Raw genomic sequence first — 21445 nt, 5'->3', positions numbered from 1 at the left:
TACAAAAAGTGTTCTCGAAATTCAAGTCGCACTTGAAGGCCTACCTAAGCGAACGCCCTGATTTAGTGCTGGCGACACCGCAAGGTTACGACGAAAAAAGAGCGCAGGCGTTCTTTGCTGCTGGACGCAGCTCGGCACTCCATGCAGCAGATACAGCGCGTGGACTGCGCGGCCTTTGACCGGCACAATTTTTTCTTTTGTGTCTGAACAATTGCGTGAAGATGACTTGTGAACATCCGTTTCCAAGCCCTAGGAGACAGCGCTATTCTAATAAATACTTATAACCTGTGCTTATGTTGCATTTCTCGAGTGATCTGGAGTGTGCAAAAATATTGTTCTCTTTCGTTTTACCTATATTCCCATTCTGCCCCCTCTCATTGACTAAATTATATATATGTGTTTGTGTGTGTACACGTTAGATATACAAAATTGATCCAATAAGTTTATCATTTCGCTGACATCCGTAAGATTCAAATGTTCGGTGATATCCATAATGCAGCGCGGAATAATGAGTATAAAGTAAAGGGAAGGGGCAAGGGCTACAGCTCGTCCTTGTGCCTTGTTTTATCTGCGTATGTTTTCTCGCACTGCGTTTTCTCGTTTTCTCGCACAGTTAATACGGTTCAAATCACCGGACACATAATTTTGTTTTAATAAAAAGATAGAAATTAACACGAATATAAAATATAACTTCCGTTGTCCACATATCGTAATCACCAGTCTATGTTTTAGTACACTGCAGAACGAAAAGCTCTTCGAATGATCTTCAGTTCGCCCTGCCCTGCGCGAGCTTGATAATTTCTTAATTCCGTACTCCATTTGACCCATTGCCGCCCTCGGCTAGGTTTTCGATATCTTGGTAGCCATTGCGTCACTTTAACTGAGCATAGACTGTCTTTCCTTCGCATTACACGACCTGTCCTGGAGCTGCTGCTCTATTTTGTATCAAAACCAAAAACCAATTATGAGCTCTAGTGAGTAACACGTTTCGAGCTAGTTGGTTGTTCATACCGAGGCGAAAACAGCGCGTACAGACGAGTACGAACAGACACAAGAAAAGGCACAGACACAGGCGCTGACTAACAACTGAAGTTTATTGCTCATACGCCACGAAAATAAATAGCACGTATCAACAAAAAACCAATACGAAGAGAGACACAGCAAAAAAAAGCAAGGCTTGATAGGACACTCAAAGCAGTTAGCCAGTGGGACCGTGTTGTCAAAGCAGTTAGCCAGTGGGACCGTCACAAGCCGGCCAACATGAGACTGCCTCTGGAAAAGACAGTGACCTTCCTCAAAGACAGTGGCCTATCCCTTCTCCCTGCCGACAAGGAAGGAGGCTTTGCGGTTCTACCCAAAGGCGAGTACCTGACCAAGGCCCAAGAAGCCATCGGTTCATCATTCGATAAGTGCAGCAACGTGTGCCTAAGCAAGGTAAAAAATAGAGCCAAAAAACTGTGTGAACGCCTAAATCTTGACAAGTTACGCAGTACAGTGGAGAGCAGCAAACACTTGTGTTTAGAAATGTTTTTCTCTGTCAAAACCCATAAGGTCGGTTCTCCGTTTCGTGTCATTGTCTCTGAGACAGGCACCTGGCAGAAGTCTGTTGCTTCCTTTTTACAAAAGCAGCTAAAGCTCCTAGCTATTGACGACCCTTTTTTGGTAAAGAATGCGGAACCAGTGGTGAAGTTTTTAAAGGATAACTGTGACAAGACCTTAGTAGGTTTCTCGATTGACGTAAAAGACTTATATTATGCCATACCTCATGAAGACTTGATCAGGTGTATCAAAGACTGCATTGACCAGCATGGGGCTGTAAAATTCCAAAACGCCAGTAGCATGTCAACTGCCGACTTCATAGAGCTGCTTTCCTTTTACCTGAAATCGACCTACGCAGAATGGAATGGTTCGTTTTTTATTCAAAAGAAAGGAATATGTATAGGTTCGTCTATCGCACCGATCCTCAGTGACCTTTTTCTGGCTATGCACGACAGAGTTTTAAACGAGTTCTTTCGCGATAGCATTGTGAAGCGAGTGTTCAGATTTGTCGATGATTACCTTGTAATTCTCGATTGCCGTCTGGAAGCCATCCATTTGGAGGCTCCAAGTATTCTTTCTCAGTTTTCAAGTGTTTTAAACCCCTTGATTGTCACCCACGAACTGCCATCCAATGGTTGCATGAGGTTTTTAGAATTAGGTTTATATTTTACCAGCAATCATGTGTGCTGGGCATTTGAGCCTCGGGATAACAAACCAATCCTTCCCTTCGATTCAGCCCACTCGAAGTTGGTTAAGCGCAGCATCATACATTCGTGCTTCACCAGTGCTATAAAGAAATCGTGCGAGCACAAGCTAAAAAACAGCTTTTTGAACCAGAAGTGCCGTCTTGTACAAGCTGGGTACCCGATAACCCTCCTATCCTCAGTGGCAGAAACAATGTTAAGGACAGATAAGACTCGCGCAAGAGACAAAGACAAAACGTGTGCGGTCATTCCCTACGTACATGGCATCTCCCACAACCTGAGAAAGATAGGCAGCAGAAATGGGATACACGTTCTGTTTTCAGCTCCTGACCGCTTGTCAGGTCTTTGCAAACGAGTGAATCAAATGGGTCGGACGAAGGTTGGCTGCACCACTAATCACCGCGACAAGTTCGTGTCCTGTACTGAGGGAGTCGTCTATTCCATTCCCTTGTCTTGCGGACGCACTTACGTCGGCCAGACCGGCCGATGCCTTAACAAAAGATTGTTAGAACATAAATACAATGTAACCGTGCGAATTTCAGGACACCTGGGCATCCACTGTCGAGATTGTGAATGCGCGCCCCAATTCAACAACACGAAAGTATTACGCAGGTCCAGCGATAAAGTAACCCGAGAAATCATGGAGGCCCAAAATATCGTGAAATTACAGGACAGCTGCGTAAGCGCCCCATCAATAGCCCTGTTAGATAAAGAGCTAGCCTTCCTATCGGGGGCTAGATAAACACGGTCCCACTGGCTAACTGCTTTGAGTGTCCTATCAAGCCTTGCTTTTTTTGCTGTGTCTCTCTTCGTATTGGTTTTTTGTTGATACGTGCTATTTATTTTCGTGGCGTATGAGCAATAAACTTCAGTTGTTAGTCAGCGCCTGTGTCTGTGCCTTTTCTTGTGTCTGTTCGTACTCGTCTGTACGCGCTGTTTTCGCCTCGGTCTAGTGAGTAACTGCTCTATATTGTGCCAAAATCAAAATCCAATTATGAGCTTAGTGAGTAACACTTAATTTTGTTGAACTACAAAATATTCGTTAACATGTTTTAATGAGCAGCACGCAGATGTCTTTCTTTCGTTCCCATTAATATAATCGCGCTCGTTCCAAACATTGCTCCACAAACTAATGCATAACAAAGTATAAGCCCTCCAAACACGGCTCAAGCAAATTATGGCAGTAAGTTTTTCTTCCATGAATAATAGCGGCGAATACAAATATTAGTGCAGTCTGCTTTCCGGCTATCGTATTTCATATTGTAGCAACTCTATTTCAATTGCACTGCCGTTTTCATGCCCCGTATTACTGTTTATTGTGTATAGATTAAAGTGACTGGCACTTGAATTAAAGTTGTTGGCGCTTGGATTAAACATGGTGGCACTTGGATTAAACTCACTGGCACGCGGCCTAATCGTGCTGGCGCCTGGATTAAATATATTGGCGCTAGGATTAAATGTTTGGCACATGGATTAAATGGTATGGCGCTCAGATTATTTCAGTGGCGTAGGGATTATTTTAGCTGGCACTTGGATTAAAGTGAGTGGGAAAACCTGTAGTCTTTCTTCCCACCGACCGGTCTCCGTCACATCTGCTGCCCGAAAAACCACAAAGGCTTTTGAAACGCAGAGCAATATCGGATCCGTCGGCGCCCCGCCAGGACCCGTCAGTACGCCACGCTACCGGTCGGTCGCGCTTCCGACGCTTCAGGTCCCGACGTATGCCGGAGATTTACGTCAGTGGCAAGAATTCTGGGACCATTACAGCGCCACGATTCACGACAACACCGAGTTGCCGCCCATCGAGAAATTTAAATGTTTGCTGACGTACCTGACGGGAGCGGCCAAGCGAGCTACGGAAATGGGCATCAAACTCCGACCTGCTAAAGCAACAGTTTATCCAAGATAACGTGGCCATTGAGACTGAAACAGGAGATGACCATCTCATGAAGGTTTTGGGCGTGCCGTGGGAGCATAAAGGCGATACCACCGCATTGACAGTGCGCAACGCAGCCTCCTTTGCCACAAACAGTCCGGCCACCAAGCGCACGATCCTTCAAACTGTAGCTAGAGTTTACGATCCGCTCGGTTATCTTTCCCCCTTCACCGTGAAAGGGAAGCTAATTTTCCAAGACCTGTGGAAGCGGAAGCACTCCTGGGATGACACGCTGCCAGATGAAGTACAAGCTGCATGGAACGCGTGGTGCGCCGAGTTACCAGAGGTCCAGGCACAGATTCCTCGCTACGTGTTTCTGCACGACAGTAGCGTGGAGCTGGCATTTGAACTGCACATATTTACTGATGCCAGTCCTAAGGCTTATGGTGCGTGTATCTACGTTCGGGCGCTTTCTGCCGACGGGCCATGCGTCACACGATTGCTCATCAGCCGAAGTCGCGTCGCTCCGCTCAAGACGATGTCCCTGCCGCGACTGGAGCTGATCGCCTGCGTTAGTGGAGCACGGCTAGCGGAGTACGTGCGGTCCGTGCCACTTCTCCAGCAGGCATCCGCTCGATTTTGGACCGACTCCCTCGTCGCTCTTCACTGGATCCGAGCAAAAACAAGAAATCGAGATCTCATCAGCAATCGTGTGGCCGAGATATCTAAGCTCACTAATCCCGACACCTGGGCGCATTGCAGCAGCGGCGAGAATCCTGCCGATCTACTCACCCGTGGCGTGTCTGCAAAGGCGCTTTTGGAGTCGGATAAATGGTGGCACGGTCCCCCTTGGATCTCAACGCCAGGACCGATTCCCAGTTTCAAGCTGGATGACCTTCCGAACGACAGAGACAATGAGCCTCTCTTTGAGACAGCCACGACGATCTGTCCATCGCTTGTTTCATCGAGGACGTCAATTGTGCGTGCGGAAGATTTCAGCTCGCTCAACAGGCTTCTGCGCGTTACTGCTTTCGTACAGCGATTCGTCCACAACGCTTCGAGAAGGAGCCCTCCCCGCGGTGGAACGCTCACGACTTTAGAACTTGAAGAAGCCGAGCGTTATTGGCTTAGACTCGTACAAGACCAGTATTTCAGAGCCGAAACACGATTTCTTGAGAAAGGAAAAAAGCTGCCATCAACATCATCGGTTCTTCGCCTGGCCCCAATCCTGGATACGAATGGACTCCTCCGTGTCGGTGGGAGGCTTGACCTGCTTAACGCCAGTCCTGACATCCGGCATCCCATTCTGTTGTCCGCCGAACACAAGTTCACCACCCTGATTGTTCAAGCTGCTCATGCCCGCACTCTTCATGGTGGCATCGAGCTCACCCTGACCGAACTCCGGGCAAGATTCTGGGTATTGAAGGGAAGGAAGACCGTAAAAAATGTGCTTTCGCAGTGTTTACCGTGCCGAAAACGACGATTGACGGCAGTGTCTGTTCCAGTAGCACCACCGCCACCAGAGAGAATAACCGAGGTTCAAGCATTTTCGGTTGTTGGCATCGACTATTGTGGGCCACTTTACGTTCGCACAACTGAGAAGCCATACATACTGATATTTTCATGTGCCGTGACACGAGCTATTCACCTCGAACTGACCTCCGACATGACAACGGCGACCACGATTCTCGCTTTTCGTCGGTTTGTTGCGCGGCGAGGTGTTCCAACCGTGGTGTACTCCGACAACGCCCTAACGTTTCGTTCTTGTGCACGGAGCTTCAAGGCGGTCATCCCTGCGTTGCAAGAGTACGCCACCACCACGCGAATACAGTGGAAATTTATTGTGGAACGAGCTCCTTGGTGGGGTGGATGGTGGGAGCGCCTTATCCGCACTACGAAAGACGCTTTGAAGCGGACCTTAGGGCGTAGCAGCCTTGACGTAGAGGGCCTCACGACAACATTATGCGAAGTTGAAGCCGTCATTAACAGCAGACCCCTGACCTACCTGGAGGATGACCCCAATGAATTGCAGCCTTTAACTCCGGCGCACTTTCTGCTCGGAAAGCGAGCCATCGCCATGCCGGAGCCGGGTGTCACAGCAGAAACATCAACTCACGCTGAGCTACAACGACGAGTGCAGTACTGGAAGAGGATCAGCACGGAGCTTTGGCGAAGATGGAAAGATGCCTACTTACTACAGCTGCGATCAGCGCACTGCCGCCCAGAACAAGGTTCCTCACCGATTCACATAGGCGACGTTGTGATAGTGAACGAAGACAACACGGCTCCGACGTTCTGGAAACTCGGGCGAGTGACGTCGCTGCATCCCGGCCGAGACGGGGTAGCTAGAGCCTGCTCCGTACGTTTGGCTACGGGCCACGTGGTGAACCGGCCGGTGCAAAAGCTGTGTGTAATGGAAGCTACAAAATGACTGACGTTTTTTGTCCTCTCCCCCTCGGAGGATGTTGAAAATAGAATCGTGGGGCACAGTCTTGAGGGTGGCTACAGGGTCAAAAACGAAGAGGAGAACGAAGAGGATTCGGATTCATGTAGTAAGGACGTGTTCCTGATCTACGACCACGGGTCCTCGTTGTTTACAAAGGCCTTCTCTCCAAAGCCTTCACTGCACTGCTTCTGCACTGAAAGCCTCTGTACCAAACAAAGTGGCTTTAGTTTCGGTCGCTCGAGGAGGCCAGGGCCAGAGAAGTAGGATGCCTCGTACTCCTTCCTTTGAAAAGACTGTCTCCCCCACTTATCCATTCTGGGTACTCTTCATGACCTTTGTGTGTCAGGGGGGATGCTTTTCTTCATAGAAGGCTTCCTCAGTGGCTGCTCCCTTCGCGTCAGATCTGCACTCGGCAACAGTCACCCTGTGTCAACTGGGGTCCCACAGGAGACTGTATTGAGCCCCTTTTAGATGCAAAGCATCTCTTGCTCGGGGGTATGTCCCGCGGCGCGGTAGTCCCAAGGAGGTTTAAATAAAACTTGCTGGAGTAGAGGCCGCCTATACTTACCAATGGGCCGCAGTGAAGCCGCGTCGCGCGCGCGGCGGCCATCTTGCCATAGGCAAGAAACGGGAGCCAAAGCGCGCCCGCCGCTGTGACCGCGTCTTTCCGCCGTGGTTTTTAATGGTTATGGCGAGCATTAAGGGAGAAGTTGTCAAGAATAAGAAGCCAAATGGCAGATAAGAATGCGGTCAGTTTTATTCTGTTTCTTTTGGCGCTTTCCTTGCAAGCATGCACACCGAAGAATGGTCCTGTATCACTGTTTTTTTTTAAATAATTATCCTCGTAAGAGCAGACCTCACTTCTCGGCACTCATTTTCCTGTTTATTTCGTTCGTCATGTGACGGAGTCTTATGCATATATGGAGTTCGGCCGCTTTCTTTGAGCGGAATATAAATGTGGGTCCAAAGCACCACACTCGATATGCTCATCGAGAAGGATATATGTTCGTCAAGGCTTGAAGGCCATCCCTTTTCTCAAGACAAGCTCAAAACCTCCAAAACGAATAGCTTTGGCTTGGCATGGACGTGCTTCAAATATGGGCATTCAGCTTGCAGTCGACACTATTTCAATAGATACAGCTTTTTCGATACTATTTCGTAGGTTCGGCTCTCTCTTACCCTGTCGATCAACCAATTAAAAACGCCCAAGTGGCATCCTAAGTCATAAGTTAAAGCCAATGAGCATATACACATGCAGTCTGTCACCATGTATTCCAGACCCAAAGTCCACATATCTAACCACTTAGTCGCCTACAATCTCTACATGTTTTCTCATTTGTCATCAACAATCAAAGTACAGTAGAGTTTCTGTGCGGCATTGGGCTAGCTTTTCCGAGACAGTGACTCACCTGTGAAGCCAGCATTTCCTTTGATGGAATTCTGTATACCGTTCTCGTATAGTGCGCTCTGCTGACAGTGCTCGATTAAACTTCGTGCGTACATACTCGTAAGCTGATGGAGAATAGAAGTGCAGCGTTAACGCAAACGCCCGCAGCTCGGATGGAATACGTGCCTTTCTGGCCTTTCGTGCCCTAGGGGTTGCTGTATGTATGGGAGAAGGCTGCCCTACATGGGACATGAGCTTCTGATCCTTGATCTACTTAATTATCGCTTGAGGATCGAGTCTCACTCTTTTTGGTTACTCTGCAATTTTTCTGCTGCAGAATTTTCATCTTGAGTTGTTTTGTCTCCCCTTGGGAAACATGAACCATTTCGTCGTAATTATGCCGTATAGGTGATGCAACTGTCACATCTTCAACAACTTTTTTCAATTTGAACACATATAACGGCCGGGGTACCCCTGGGCCTCAGTTAGGTCGCTTTATTTGCAGCTGGAAAGAGCACTGCACAGTTCAAACCTGCTGGTTTTACTCGCTCCACTACATAAAGCAAATACAAATATAACAAAAAAGGCACGGATGTAAGAAAAAACAGGTCCTTGTGTATTGCTCAAATGACGTTACTTAGCCTCATAGTTGCGAGCTACCCTTTTATAACACGAACAGGGCAACGATAACGAAATCTCGCCTATTTATATAATTTCAACGAATAGCAAACGGTGCGTTATTTTCCTATTCGCGCTCCGCACCAGTGGTATCAACAAGCACAAGAATGTGTATCACTGGGTTTTGCAAGTGTTTTACAAATGCGTCGAAACAATTTGGCGAGAAGTGCCTCTAACATATGTGATCGCCGTCTTTTGGCTTCCAGACTTCCCGTCAAACAGCTTGCCCCGATGTGCTTCGAACATTTGAGTCCTTACGAAACCGGTTAGGAAAAAAGAATGACCGTCAGATGTGAAATTAGAGACAGATTGCGGGATGTCAGTATGTGTTCCGGCATATGAAGTTTTCATCGAGCTCGAAATGATCTGCTTACAACTGAAACTTCATCCCAGAGTACCTTTTCGCTCGATTCATACAGCCGTACGCAACGCACAATGTATCCAACAACGTCCGGATGCCACTATGCCAGAGAACAGCTGGAACATCTATGCGGCCGCCAATCTAAAAACGTTGGCGGCCGCTGCAGCATGCGTTGCGGAAGGCGCGCTGCCTATGGCAAGATGGCGGCGCGCGGCTTCAGCTGAGGGGTGCCTCCTCCACTCCAGCAAATTTTATTCTAACCTCCTTGGGTAGTCCGCACTCACACTACGCATGCGCAACTGTCCTCCTTCCCTCTCTCCAACTACTCCTCGTTACTCTCTCCACTTCTCTACCAGCACCTGCTCGCGCTTCTCCTGCGTTCTCGCTTCTGCTCTTGCGGCGCATGCGCTACTATCCTCCTCTCCTTCAAGTGGTAGAGCGCTGCGCGCGTTCAGTCCAGCGCTTGCTTCGGTTGACTCTGAAATGCGGGCTCGACATACCGAAATTCTCTCCTGCGCAGCGCCGCGATGAGCGCCAGCGCATGCGCGTCCCCTCCCCCTCTCTCTCCTCTACTACGCTGCCTCCCTCTCGCGCGCCTGTCGACCGCGTTCCCCGCTCGCCCGGTGAGAATTAACGGCCAGGCTAGAGGGAAGACACGACGCGCGTAGTGTTCCTCTTCGCGTTTCACGACGCGAGGTCTGTAGCATGCCCGAGGTCGGTAGCATGCCCAACGAACGCCAACGGAACGCGATCGTGCAAGTGCTCCGGCTTCGCATCGCCTCATGGTTCCCTTTAGCGGGAGATGGTGTAATTTTTAGATGCGAAGCAGCTTTTGCGCTGGGCTTTGTCCGTAGTTCCATTGGCGACCGTCCGCTTTCTAAAACCTACCATTAGCCATCTGTAACATATTGAGCGCGCGCTCGCGCCAAGGAGAAGTCTTCTTCGTCTTGTTCTTCGACCGCCTTGATGATGATACGTGCAGAGCACTTTAGGGGCGCGGGCTGCCGTATGCTCTTCTAGCTTGGCGTAACGCAGACAAAACCACGTGTGCTGGGACGCGCTAGTGCGTTCGTGCCTGTGTAAGGGGCTGGGTAAGACGCTGTGGCCTCTCCTCCTTACACTCTCTCAGCAATCATGTGATGGCGTCGGCGAACGAGATTCTGCAGACGCGCGATGAACCAACGCGTTGTATCCTAGTCAGAACGCGCTGGCACGTTCGGGCCTGTGTAAGGGGCTGGGCAATACGCTGAGGCCTCTCCCCCTTACACTCTCTCAAAAATCATGTGATGGTGTCGGGGAATGAGATTCTGCAGACGCGCGATGAACCGGCGTGGCGTGCTCCAACAAGAGTTCGGGACGAGTAACAGCAACAGCAACTACAGTGAATTCATGGTGTGCTCCACTTGCAAGGACGCGTTAACATCGGGCAAGGTGCCCATGATGAACGGAACTTTAGGTCGAGCCATGCGCTCCTTCGCATCCCCACATGGTTGCCCTTAGTGGGAGATGGTGAAATTTTTAAAAATTAATTTGGTTCTTGCGAAGCTCTCCAATGTCATTCTGTGCCAAACCCCTAGTGAATTGTCCTCAGTCATGACATAGCTCTCTTTGCGTGTGGCCCCCACCTTACAGCAAGCTGCTCTCCTTTAATCCCTGCAGTGTGCCATTGATGCTTTCGACACCTTTCTTAGAAGCATTGAGCTCACACTCGCTGCCTCCAAGATTGAAGCCCTCCTGTCAACCCTGGAGCTGCCGCCCGTTTTGAGGTCCCTCAACTTCCTCTCCGTTCCCGTCCCGCGGGGTAGGAGGGTCTGCTACCTCGGTGCAACTATCGACCACCGCATCAGCTGGCAGCCCGCTGTCAAGGAGCTTCGTTCGGTGCTCAAGTCCAGTCTGGCGTCAATCTCCGCCACGATCCATTGCAACTGATGACACTTTGAACCATCTTGTGGGATGAGTCAGCTATCCCCTGTTCATACAGGTCGTCGTACCGCTGATCTGGCTGTTAGGCCCATATTAGGGCCAACGTCATCGTTGGCTCCTTCGCCTGTCGTGGCGTTCCAGCACTGACGTGGCACTTCGGGGATTGCCTTGCTCCAAAAGGGGGAATCCGTCAGCAATGCCCGTTCTTGCTGTGCGCAGTAGCTGCATCGCCGAGGAGCCTTTGAATGCAGGTTGCTGGCCACACCTCGAGATGCCCGCGTCACAGGCTGCAGACTCAAACGTCTGTCACTCCCATCCATAGGTCGGCAAAAAATACTCAGCAATGAAATATATTTTGCCTTTAGGGCTCACTTGGACTCAGACTCCCCAAAATTTTTCTCCTTCGGACTCAGACTCACTGAAATGTTTCTCAACAGGACTCACTCGGAATCAAACTCACCAAAATATTGCTCGCTCGGACTCGCCCAGACTGACTCACGGCTCCATCTGAGTCTGAGTAAGTCGACTCACGAGTCCATTAGCTTATAACTAACTTTTTCGACCTCAGTGTCACTGCTCTTTAACATCAATATCCCGTATAACTGGTGTTCTACTTCGCGCGTTTTGATCTCATACCTTCAAATACGAATTATCAATGGTCACAAACCAGTAAGGACATTTTTATCGAAAGGGATGGCTTACAGGAGATATTTTTATCAAGAACTTCCCGTAAAAGATTTTGCCAGAGGGAGGTCAAACCCCCCTCGCCCCACTCCTTAACTCATGTCTCTGATCAATGAATATCGAGATGGCGTACGAACGCTAGTGCTTTGAAGTATATGTGAGTAGACGAGAGTATAAACGTGAGTCACGTTTATACTTTCGACCTATGGCCCTATCCACTCACGTATAAACGTGAGTAGATAGGGCCATAGGTCGGTAAAAAAATTTGCAACTCACTCATGAAATATATTTTACCCTTAGAGCTCACTCGGACTCAAACTCACCCAAAATTTTCCTCATTTGAACTCACTCGGGCTCAGACTCACGGCTCGATCTGAGTTTGGAACTCACTCAGTCATGAAATATATTTTACCCTTAGATCTCACTCGGACTCAAACTCACCCAAAATTTTCCTCATTTGGACTCACTCGGGCTCAGACTCACGGCTCGATCTTGGTCTGAACGAGTCTGAGTTCGCCGACTTATGCTTCCATCACCAGTGCATCAGTTGGCGAGACGACCTTCCACTGTCGAGCCCACGTAGACAGTGCCAGCTCACTTGTCCTCTTCTTTCTTGATGGCTCGGTTCATGTGCCTCGAGCTCTCTAGAATTTTCCAAGTAAGCAGCGGCTTGAAAGCTTCACTGTAGTTTTTTCCTCGCCGAAGAGCTCTTACTCATGACACCTTGCAGGGACATAACACATCCTTAAAGGGATACTGAACAAAAATTTGAAAAAGCTACGAAAACACTTGCATTCGACTAAGACGACACGACTGTTCCTATAAACAGCGTTTATTTCGCGTAATTTCGAGCAGATGGCCGTATTTTTAGTGGATTGTGAGAGCGCGGCGACTGCACGCCAGTGCGCTTGTCGACGGCCGTGACGTCGAATGCTCCAGCAAGAGGGGGGCAACCGGCACGCTCTCTCCTGCCCTGCCACTTCCCTTTCTCCACCTCTCCTCTCCAGAACACCTTCCCGACCGTGAGAACACGTTTTGAGAGAGACGCGCGGCTATGGCGCGGCAGCGGGTGGCGCTTGCGATGTCGATTGGTAAGTGATTTTGCAGCGAGCACGCTTGGCCAGTCAGTATCCGCCGAGTTTCGCGTCACTTCCTCTCTAGTTCGCGGCGCGATCGCTAGACGCGCCAATTTGCGAAAAATGCAATAAATTCATTATTTTCTGCTAGTCTCTGGCTGAAATGAAGGTTGTTTCAACAAATTTCAGCACCCAATCTTTGAATTGGGCCATTTATCTCGGCGGCGAAAATTTTGTTCAGTATCCCTTTAAGTGCGGAACAGGGAAGCAGACTGGCTGCTCATTGCCGCAGTTGCATGAAACGAAAATCAAGTAAGGTGTTGTTGATTGCACGACCATCTTAGGTAGGGGAAGGACTATATTTGAGCGGGAAACTTCAGAAGCCTTCCACATTGTAAATCAGAAAGATAACTGCGTCAGTGATAAGTCCTTGAGTCTGACATCAAATGAGCATGCCTACCTAGTCGGTAAATAAGAAATACTCCACGTGTCTTGGGATCAGACGAGGATGCATGTGAGTGGGATGCTTTGTGAGGCAATGAACCTTCCAATAAAGCACAGCTGAAAGAAGTCCAGCATTTGTCCATGTCTAATGCCTTTTTCTTGTGTAGGTGTCCTGTGTCTGGGCTGATGCAGCCTTAATACAACCCTTATGTGAGTCTTGACGTAAAAAATGGGGCGCACTAACCGGCAGGGACAAGAGAAAATGACGACACAGGCGCACACTCTTTTCTCTTCTTTTGTCCCTGTCTGTTAGTGTGCCCAATTTTTTACATTAAGATGAACCAATACCAACTAGCCCAATTGGCTGTTTTACTACAATACCTTATGCGAGCCCCAACAGATTTATTCCAGTTCCCAAAGCTCAAGAGAAGCCTGGAAGTTCACTGTTTCGATAGCGTTCCCACTGCCTAAGTGGCTGTCAAGGAGACTCTGATAGAAGCCTTGGAATCCGACTGGCGATCACATTGGAAGCGGTGTATCAATGCCCAAGGAAACTATTTTGAAGAAATTCAACAATAGGCACCTATCGAATTGATAAATTCTTCTTACTAGATCAAGTCTCGTTACTTTATGGACAGACCCTGTATCTCACCCAGTTTTCTCTAGATGGCAGCATTGCATAATTATAAAAATGTCTGTATAGAATCGTATCTCTACAGTGGTTAATCATCTGCAGGACAGCTGCTCAATTCTTTAATGCTATCACGTGCATGCATGTGCTTTAAACCCCACGTAATTGATAGCATTAACTGTAAGGCTGTTAAGCCAGACATTGGCATGTATGTAAGCTCCGCTGCAGGATGCCCCTATGGTCTATCCTCGTGCGATCTTACCGAGAATTTGAGTGGCTGCACCACTGCTTTCTAAGTTATAGGAAACTGCAATGTGCTCATTCACAACAATGCGTGCATTTATTGTGGCACGTGTCACCCTATTACACCCGTGACAGCTCCCAGTTGGGCGAAGGCTTATCAGCTGCAAGCCAGTTAAAGTCATCGACCTTGTTCCAGTTGTTCACTGTCCTGTCGAGGTGTGATGCACACCAATCTTGCTCGTCCCCGTCGTAGACAAAGTCATACTTGCCAAACAGGAGCTCGTTCGAGTCCTCGATGATGGAGCGTGTCTGGACGTGCACTCGAAATTCACACTTGAGGCTGTCGTGTACTCGCAGCTGATGACAGGCAACGAGAAATGTGCAGCTCTCACACTCTTCCACAAAAACCGAGCTGGCCACTGGTCCACACCGGATGTGGCAGTTCCTGAGCCTGCGAGCAAACAGTGTGGCTGGACAGCCTTGAATTGTCACTTGGCAGTCGTCGAGAGAGTCGAGCTCTGTGTCCTTGCCGCCGACCTCTGACAGCATCAACGTCTCTCCTGATCGGCCTTGGAAGCCCACGGTGCAAGCATTCTTCAAAGTACCAGCAGGGAAGCTTGGCCCAGGCTCACATTTCCCCTCCAGTCTGGCATCACTGCGTGACACAACAATTTACGAATTAGTTAAATTGGGCTTATTGTCCCAAAAGTGGCTTAAGCTATACTGTGCCAGACACAGGTTGTCAGAATGTCATTCATAGAAGCATCAGACCAAGGCACTCTCAAGGACAGTTGAAAACAGGGCATTGTCAGTGGGTATGGCAGCATCGAAACCGGCAACATGCTCAACAACCCTTTTTGTTTCATGCTACAGGTATACGAAATGTTACCGGAGTGATGATCGTATTCATAAAAGCAGAAAGAGGTGCATTTTTCAGAGCACACTCAGAAAGTTGACCTAGTCTAAATAACTCACAACTTCTGTAAGAGACACAAGTGACACACCTACCAACAATACTTTTTAGGCAAATTGGTTCATCATCGAGGAAGCAAGTGCCAGTGCGAACAGAAGAGAAACGACACATACACACAAGCACTTGTGTGTATACGTCGTTTTTCTTGTGGGTGTCCATTTGCGCTGGTACTTGATCCTTACACCTCCCCTAATGAAGATGTATTCTTGGGCTTAAATCTTGGGCCACACCCCCTTAAGGTTCACCGGTGCGTTTCCCTTTTATGTCTGCTTCCTGGATACACTAACAACACCGGGCCACATTTCCACCTTTTAGAAACACCACTGTGCATGTCCTGACCGCTCCATAATCAAGGCAGCTTCAAACATATCTTTGACAAGACAAGGGTGATTGAGGGAGACGTGGGTCTTAAATGAATGAATGACTAAACTTTATTAAAAGTCCGGGCGAGGCGGGGGGAAGAGGGGATTAACCCCTGTCCCGTCCCACTCTCCGTCGATGATGATGGCGTCAGGTGACGGCTTGAAGCCCTTGGACCCGGGCGACATCCTCGGCTTGCCGGACGGTCCAAAATTGGTCGGTCAGCTTGTCGCTGGTGAGTGCCGCCTCCCAGCGGCAGCGACGCCGACGCAGCCGATCAGCAGCAGTGACCACAGCCACGGCGGCGGTCGGCCCCTGCCCTCTCGCGGTGGTAGCAGTTCGTCCCTGCCTAACATGCGTCGCGAGGTGAGCGGCGGCAGCGACATTAGCTCTCACGGCACATTCCTAAAGCATGTGCCGCAGTGTGGCTCTTTCCCCGCACGCTTTACACGCGTCCGTCGGGTATATGCTCGGATAACATATGCGTAGGATCGCAGGGCTGGGGTAAGTGTCTGTTTGTAGTAATCTCCAAGTTACCGCCTGTCTTTTGTTTCATTTGTCGTGTGGTGGAGGGTATTTGCGCCTGTTTAGTCTGTAATGTTGTGTGATGTCGCTGAATGTGGTCAGGCGATCGCCCCACGACCATTCCGGTTGCTGTTGTGTTCTTACACTCTCTGAGGTGGAGGCGGCCACCGAATCGGCCGCGGCTCGGTGAGTGAGACCTCGAGCCGCGGTGTGGGCCGCCTGGTTACCTGCAAGCGGGACGCTGGTGTGAGCCGGGGTCCATAGGAGGAAGACCGTCGCATTTTCGGTATTGAAATGCGAGGACGGTGACGTCGAGGCCATCGCTCCTCGAAGGTCGCCGCCGTCCCTGCTGCCATAGCGAGTTTGAAGTATGCGGGCCGCCTGCCACGAGATGCGGCCGCGCGCGAAGCCACGGACGGCAGCCTGCGAGTCGCTGATCACGACCGCAGCTTCCGGTGCCGCGACCAGTGCTAGAGCGATCGCCGCCTCTATGTGTTCCGTACGTACCGTGGCGCTCGCGATGCATTTGCCCGTGTGATTCACAACTGCGATCGCGTGAGCACACCTTCCCTCTGGGTATCGCGCGGCGTCCACGTACACCGCCTCCTCGCTGTTGCCATACATCCTTTGCAGGTCGCTCGCTCTTTTGTTGCGGCGCCCGACGTGGTGCGTCGGGTGCATGTTCTTGGGGAGCGGCGGCACGGTGAGACGGTCGCGGACTGTGATCGGAACCATCGACTTCTCCCCGCATTGTGCGTGGTATGTTATGCCGAGTGACTCGAGGATGCGCCTGCCCGTCTTGGACTTGGACAGTCGCTCGTATTGTGCGATGTTGCGCGCCTCGATCAGTTCGCCCAGGGTTTTGTGCAGGCCCAGCTCGAAGAACGTGTCCATGCTCGCACTGACAGGGGTGCCGACCGCCGTCTTGAACGCTTTGCGTATCATGCAGTCGATCTTGTAACATTCAGACGCCAGCCACTTTAGATAAGGGGCTATGAACGTTATGCGACTGATCGCGTACGCCTGTACGAGACGGATCGCGCAGCTTTCCCGAGTACCGCTGCGTCTGTTCGTTATGCGGCGGAGTAGTCGAATCGTGTCGTCCACGCTGGCGGCAAGCCTGCCGCAATGGCGCGGTGCCGCAGAACGTCCGCCGTCGCCGCACGCGCGAGAGCTGTCCAACTTGCACGGCAAGCTTCGCCGGCGAGCCTCCGAAAAACATGGCCGCACTGCCAAAAGCGGTTGTCGTCCACCTCGAATCTATCAAGTGGCCGCCATGCGCTCTCTAGCTTGTAAGCTCCGAGTTGATGCTTCAGTTTGCTTTAGATTCATGTCCTTAAGCTTCGACAGCAAAGTATTCGTTCCGATTGGGCCCCGTTTTTGAGAGCCGTAGTCAAATAATCGATGCTGTAGGCTTAGCGAGTCCAGATGGGCGCTTCCGAATGCTCGGAGGACATGGATCACGCGCTTGTTAGTTGTTTCTAGCCCTCCATAGCTGGCGCCACTTGACCTGGTGCCAGCTTGGGGACACTTTATTCGGTTTAAGCGACGCTTTTTTTAATGCCGGGTAGAGTACAGCGCTCTATTGACTGCTGGAACCATGCCTGGCAATGACACGAACGACGTGCGCACTTTTAGCGTGAAAAACGCGGAGCAGAAAGCGAGCAGCTCGAAGCGTCCCGCGGCAGACGCACACGACGCGGAAAGGCGAAAGCAGACGACGCGGCGCGCCGTAGTCATGGCAACCGCTCCTCCGTCGCTGATTGGCCACGGCGCTCTCCGGCAGCCGGAGAACGGCGCGAAAATGGTTCTCGGACCTATTCTTCGAACGGCAAAGACGGCTGACGTGCGCGAACGAAATCGCTTGCGCATGGCAGCCTGAGAACGGAAAACGGCGAGCTGCCGTGCCGCTAGCGTGAGCGGGCCCTAAGTCTTCGTACCATCTCACCGATGTGACCGTTGGCCTGCAGGTGTAGTCCCAATATGTGCTCTACGCTCGGTATGGGAACGCCGTCCGCCGTTACCGGGAAGCACGGTTTTGCGGCCCCTGTTTGTGGGTCTGTAGAGCAATAGCTCGGACTCGCCGAACATTCGAGGCCCGTGCCTCGCAAGAACTCCTGGACCGCGTCCACGCCCATCTGAAGCGTTCGTTCTACTTGCCGTCGCATCCTCCTCAGGGGACCCAGAGGGTGATGTCCGCGTAGAGGCTGTGATGCAGCCCCTCTATTGTAGCTAGTTTTTCCGGAAGCCCAAGAAGGACGAGATTAAACAACATGGGCGACACGATAGAGCCCTCCGGCGTACCCATCGGGCCCGTCTCGAATTCCGCTGAATCCGCGTTGCCGACGACGACGCTCGCACGCCTGCCCGTGAGGAAATCGCGTATATAGTTATAAATTTGGCCTAATCCCAACGATCGGACACGGTCGAGAATCGCCGCGTGCTCGACACTGTCAAAAGCCTTTCTCAGATCGAGGCCGAGAGTCGCCTTGGTGGAACGAGAAGTGTCTACGATCTGTTGTTTGAGCTGCAGCATCACGTCCTGCGCGGGAAGGTTGCGACGAAATCCCAACATCGTGGGGAGGGGGGGGGGAGACGTCGGCGTCTTCGAGGTAATCAGTCACGCGAGTCAGGGCAACGTGTTCCATGATTTTGTCCACGCAGGACGTGAGCGAGATTGGTCTTAGGTTATCGATCATTACCTGCTTACCCGGTTTGGGAATCATGACCACGCGGGCCCTTTTCCACGCATTGGGGAGGCAGCCCACTCGCCAGCACTCGTTAACGTAGGCCGTCAGTCGCGTAATTGACTCGTCGTCCAGATTGCGTAGAGTCTTGCTGGTCACCCGATCCGGGCCAGGGGACGACCTGGTGTTGATACTGCTTAGGACCACCCTGATTTCTGCTTCACTAAACTCCTCGTCTAGTTTCTCCTTGTCGTCTCCGTCGTACATTGCGTGCCGTAATCTTTCTCCCGTTCTAAAGTAACGCTCCCGCACGGCCTCAAGAAATTCATCTGGCGTGCACCCAAAGTCGCGTACGAGTCTGCGAATCTTGTGCCCCTGAGCGGTCTTGGTTTCCTCCGGTTCCAGAGGGTGCCGGAAGAGGCGCCAAGCGCCAAGCAGACGAAACCGCAGCGCTGACAACATGGCAGAAGCTGGTCAGTGACGTCACTGGCTCTCGCGGTCACCTGATCGAGTAGGCCGGCTACGTCACGGGCCACCGAGTGCTCTTCGAAATCGAAACTGCCCCCAGTCGTAACATACGAGCATATAATAAACATTCCTCTCGCGCTGGGGCAAATGAGTTTCGTTGCCGCTATTATCGAGTCAGCAGACATTGATTAAGAGCACAAAACAGAGGTTCACAAATTTTCTGTCACCACTCATTTAAGCAAGGTGTGTGACCGGGCTAGTTGGTATTCCATATTGACGTGAACAGCGCGTGTAATACACAAAGGACGAGGAACAGACGAGGACTAGCGCTGATAGTCCTCGTCTGATAGCGCTGATAGTCCTCGTCTGTTCCTCGTCCTTTGTGTATTACACGCGCTGTTCACGTCAACTCATTTAAGGCTGGCGCGACCGCGAACTGACGGCGGGAGCCAAGGGGCCACTAGAAGAGGAGCACCGTCGCTCCTTTCCGGGCAACCCCTTCTTTCCCAACTCCTCGCGCCAATCCTCGCGTCCCTGCTCGCGGGAAAGGGCCTTGCCCCTGCGAGGGACACAACCCTCGCGGTGGGGAGGGAGACGGGAGGGTGGATAAAACAGCCGACCAGGCAGAGAGACGGCCTCTCTCTTGCTCTGCTGACCTGCGGGAAACGAGCCACTAACCACATCCCCACCCCAAGACCCGCGAGCCGACCATCGACCGAAGGTGTAAGCGTTGCCCTTTGTTTTCTACTAGAGTGGACTATCCCTCTACGCGACATTTACGCGCTATTGCTAGCGTAGCAATAAAGTGCTGTTTGTTGTTCTAGCCTTTGCTTTATTCGCCCGAACCCGTCGTAGCTGCGATGACTCGCGCTACGGGAAGGGGACGTTGACACGCGCACGGTACGACTATTTGCGGCTGGAACCGGAGCTAGGCTTCTGCACCAGCCGTGCATAGAGCGGACCCCTTCAGAAGTAAATTACAAACAAAACAAAAGCCGCGTGCGCGTCACATTTTTCTTTCTTTGATCTTCACTCTCCTTTCCCCTGGCGGCTCTCCACGGTTTCGCATTCGCCAACCGCTCGTGCCATCTCAAGGCTCGTTCACACTGGGGAATCCGCCCGCCACAGCGACCGGAATTATCGTGCCGCCGAAACACAGCGTCGTTCTCACTGCACGCGCACCGCGCCGCCGCATAGCCATATTGCGCCACCTGTCGAGTAAAGCATCAACCACGCGTGAGCGCGGGATGGATTTGCAGTTGCCCGGAGTGTTTCGCGGCTCGCAACTACACCATGCAATTTTGCGGGTCTTCAGCGCTGCTATAAAAGACCATGCTCGTGTCAACGCTCTTTGCGACTAGGGCGTGCAAGGCAGCTACATCGCAATGCTCAAACTGGTACTCGCTACAACAGAAACAAAGCAACATAGGCAGCAGTACTCGTACATACCCAGTCAATCCAAGCTCGTTGCCAATTTTATTCCACAAATCGTCCTTCAGCAAACTGTCCTTGTGCTTCGGGTGGGGTTTGTCGTAAAGGGAGGTAGTTCCGCACCATTTCGATGAGCAATTCCACTATGTGGACGTTTTTCGACTGCGACGTGACGAGCGTGCCGGACTTGGCCGCCATTTTTTCAAGTTCCGCGGCGAGCGGATGGTGCGACACATGGTGCGATTCGGCATCCGATCCGACGTGCGACGCCGCACGCGGTATACGGCGATTCAGGACACATGGGGGCGAACGAGCAATCAGCGCGCAGGCTCCGCCCACACACGGCACCCCGGCTTGCACGCTCGGAAGACATCGCATCCTCTTCGTTGACTGCAAAACAAACAACCTTACGCAGCCGCGCTTCGTTCTGTAAGAACATTGCCAATAAAGCTACGCCTTCGCAAGCGACAAACATCTCAACAGCCCGCATTCACTCGCGACTCCGAGAGTAGGCCTGTCACGACACCGAGCGTAGGCCTAGCAAGGCGGACGCTGTCGCTAGCGCCGTTCGCGATCAAACGCGAGCTGATCGTCGAGCACTTATTTTTACCAACACGATTAAAACTTTTACGCTGATGACACGCGTTTACATGCGCAATTGGTTTTCTCGTAGGCCTCGATTTGACGAGCAACGGTGGAAGCGAAGCGGGCCGGTTCGCCGAGACGGCCGGTGCGGCTGCGAAGTGGCCTTCCATCACGGCTCGATATCTCGCTAGTGGTTCGGAAACGGGCGCCGCCTTGCACAAATGACACACTTCAAACGTCATGGGTTATTTGATGTCAGAAAGAAAGTTTATCCACTGTTTTTCATGATCGGAGCCGTCCGAACGTAGTGCAACAAACGCGCAAACAAACAAGCAACAAACGCGCCACACAGAGGCGTGACGTCAGGCGTCTCCCGCGCTACCATTGGCTGCGGCTGTCAGACCGACGCGGCCCGCCGCGCGGG

The 21445-nt window shown here is 51.2% G+C and overlaps 2 protein-coding genes across 2 annotated transcripts; one reads left to right on the top strand and one right to left on the bottom strand.

Moving 5' to 3' along the window:
• Positions 1-1260: 1260 nt before the first annotated feature.
• On the top strand, positions 1261-10920 carry LOC119375434 (uncharacterized). Its single transcript, XM_037645612.1, has 3 exons — positions 1261-1434; positions 4133-5524; positions 10651-10920. Exons 1-3 carry the CDS (start codon positions 1261-1263, stop codon positions 10918-10920), a joined length of 1836 nt encoding a protein of 611 aa, XP_037501540.1.
• Positions 10921-14067: 3147 nt separating this feature from the next.
• On the bottom strand, positions 14068-14651 carry LOC119374591 (tubulin-specific chaperone C; the record flags this gene model as incomplete). Its single annotated transcript, XM_037644754.1, is given in 1 exon segment — positions 14068-14651. A coding segment is annotated over 1 exon segment (539 nt), but the record flags the coding sequence as incomplete, so codon positions are not given.
• Positions 14652-21445: the final 6794 nt, after the last annotated feature.

This window comes from Rhipicephalus sanguineus, chromosome 11 (genome assembly GCF_013339695.2).
Source record: "Rhipicephalus sanguineus isolate Rsan-2018 chromosome 11, BIME_Rsan_1.4, whole genome shotgun sequence".
Taxonomy (NCBI): Eukaryota; Metazoa; Arthropoda; class Arachnida; order Ixodida; family Ixodidae; genus Rhipicephalus; species Rhipicephalus sanguineus.
The sequence above is the reverse complement of the archived record's forward strand: the minus strand, read 5'-3'. Positions and strand labels throughout refer to the sequence as shown.

Bases quoted from the DNA above. Each gene is read 5' to 3' on its own strand.
- LOC119375434 (XM_037645612.1), top strand. From the start codon at position 1,261: ATGAGACTGCCTCTGGAAAAGACAGTGACCTTCCTCAAAGACAGTGGC. The intron at 1,435-4,132 runs GTAAAAAATAGA...GACCTGCTAAAG, and splicing joins GCAACGTGTGCCTAAGCAAG to CAACAGTTTATCCAAGATAA. The intron at 5,525-10,650 runs GCAAGATTCTGG...TAATCCCTGCAG, and splicing joins TCACCCTGACCGAACTCCGG to TGTGCCATTGATGCTTTCGA.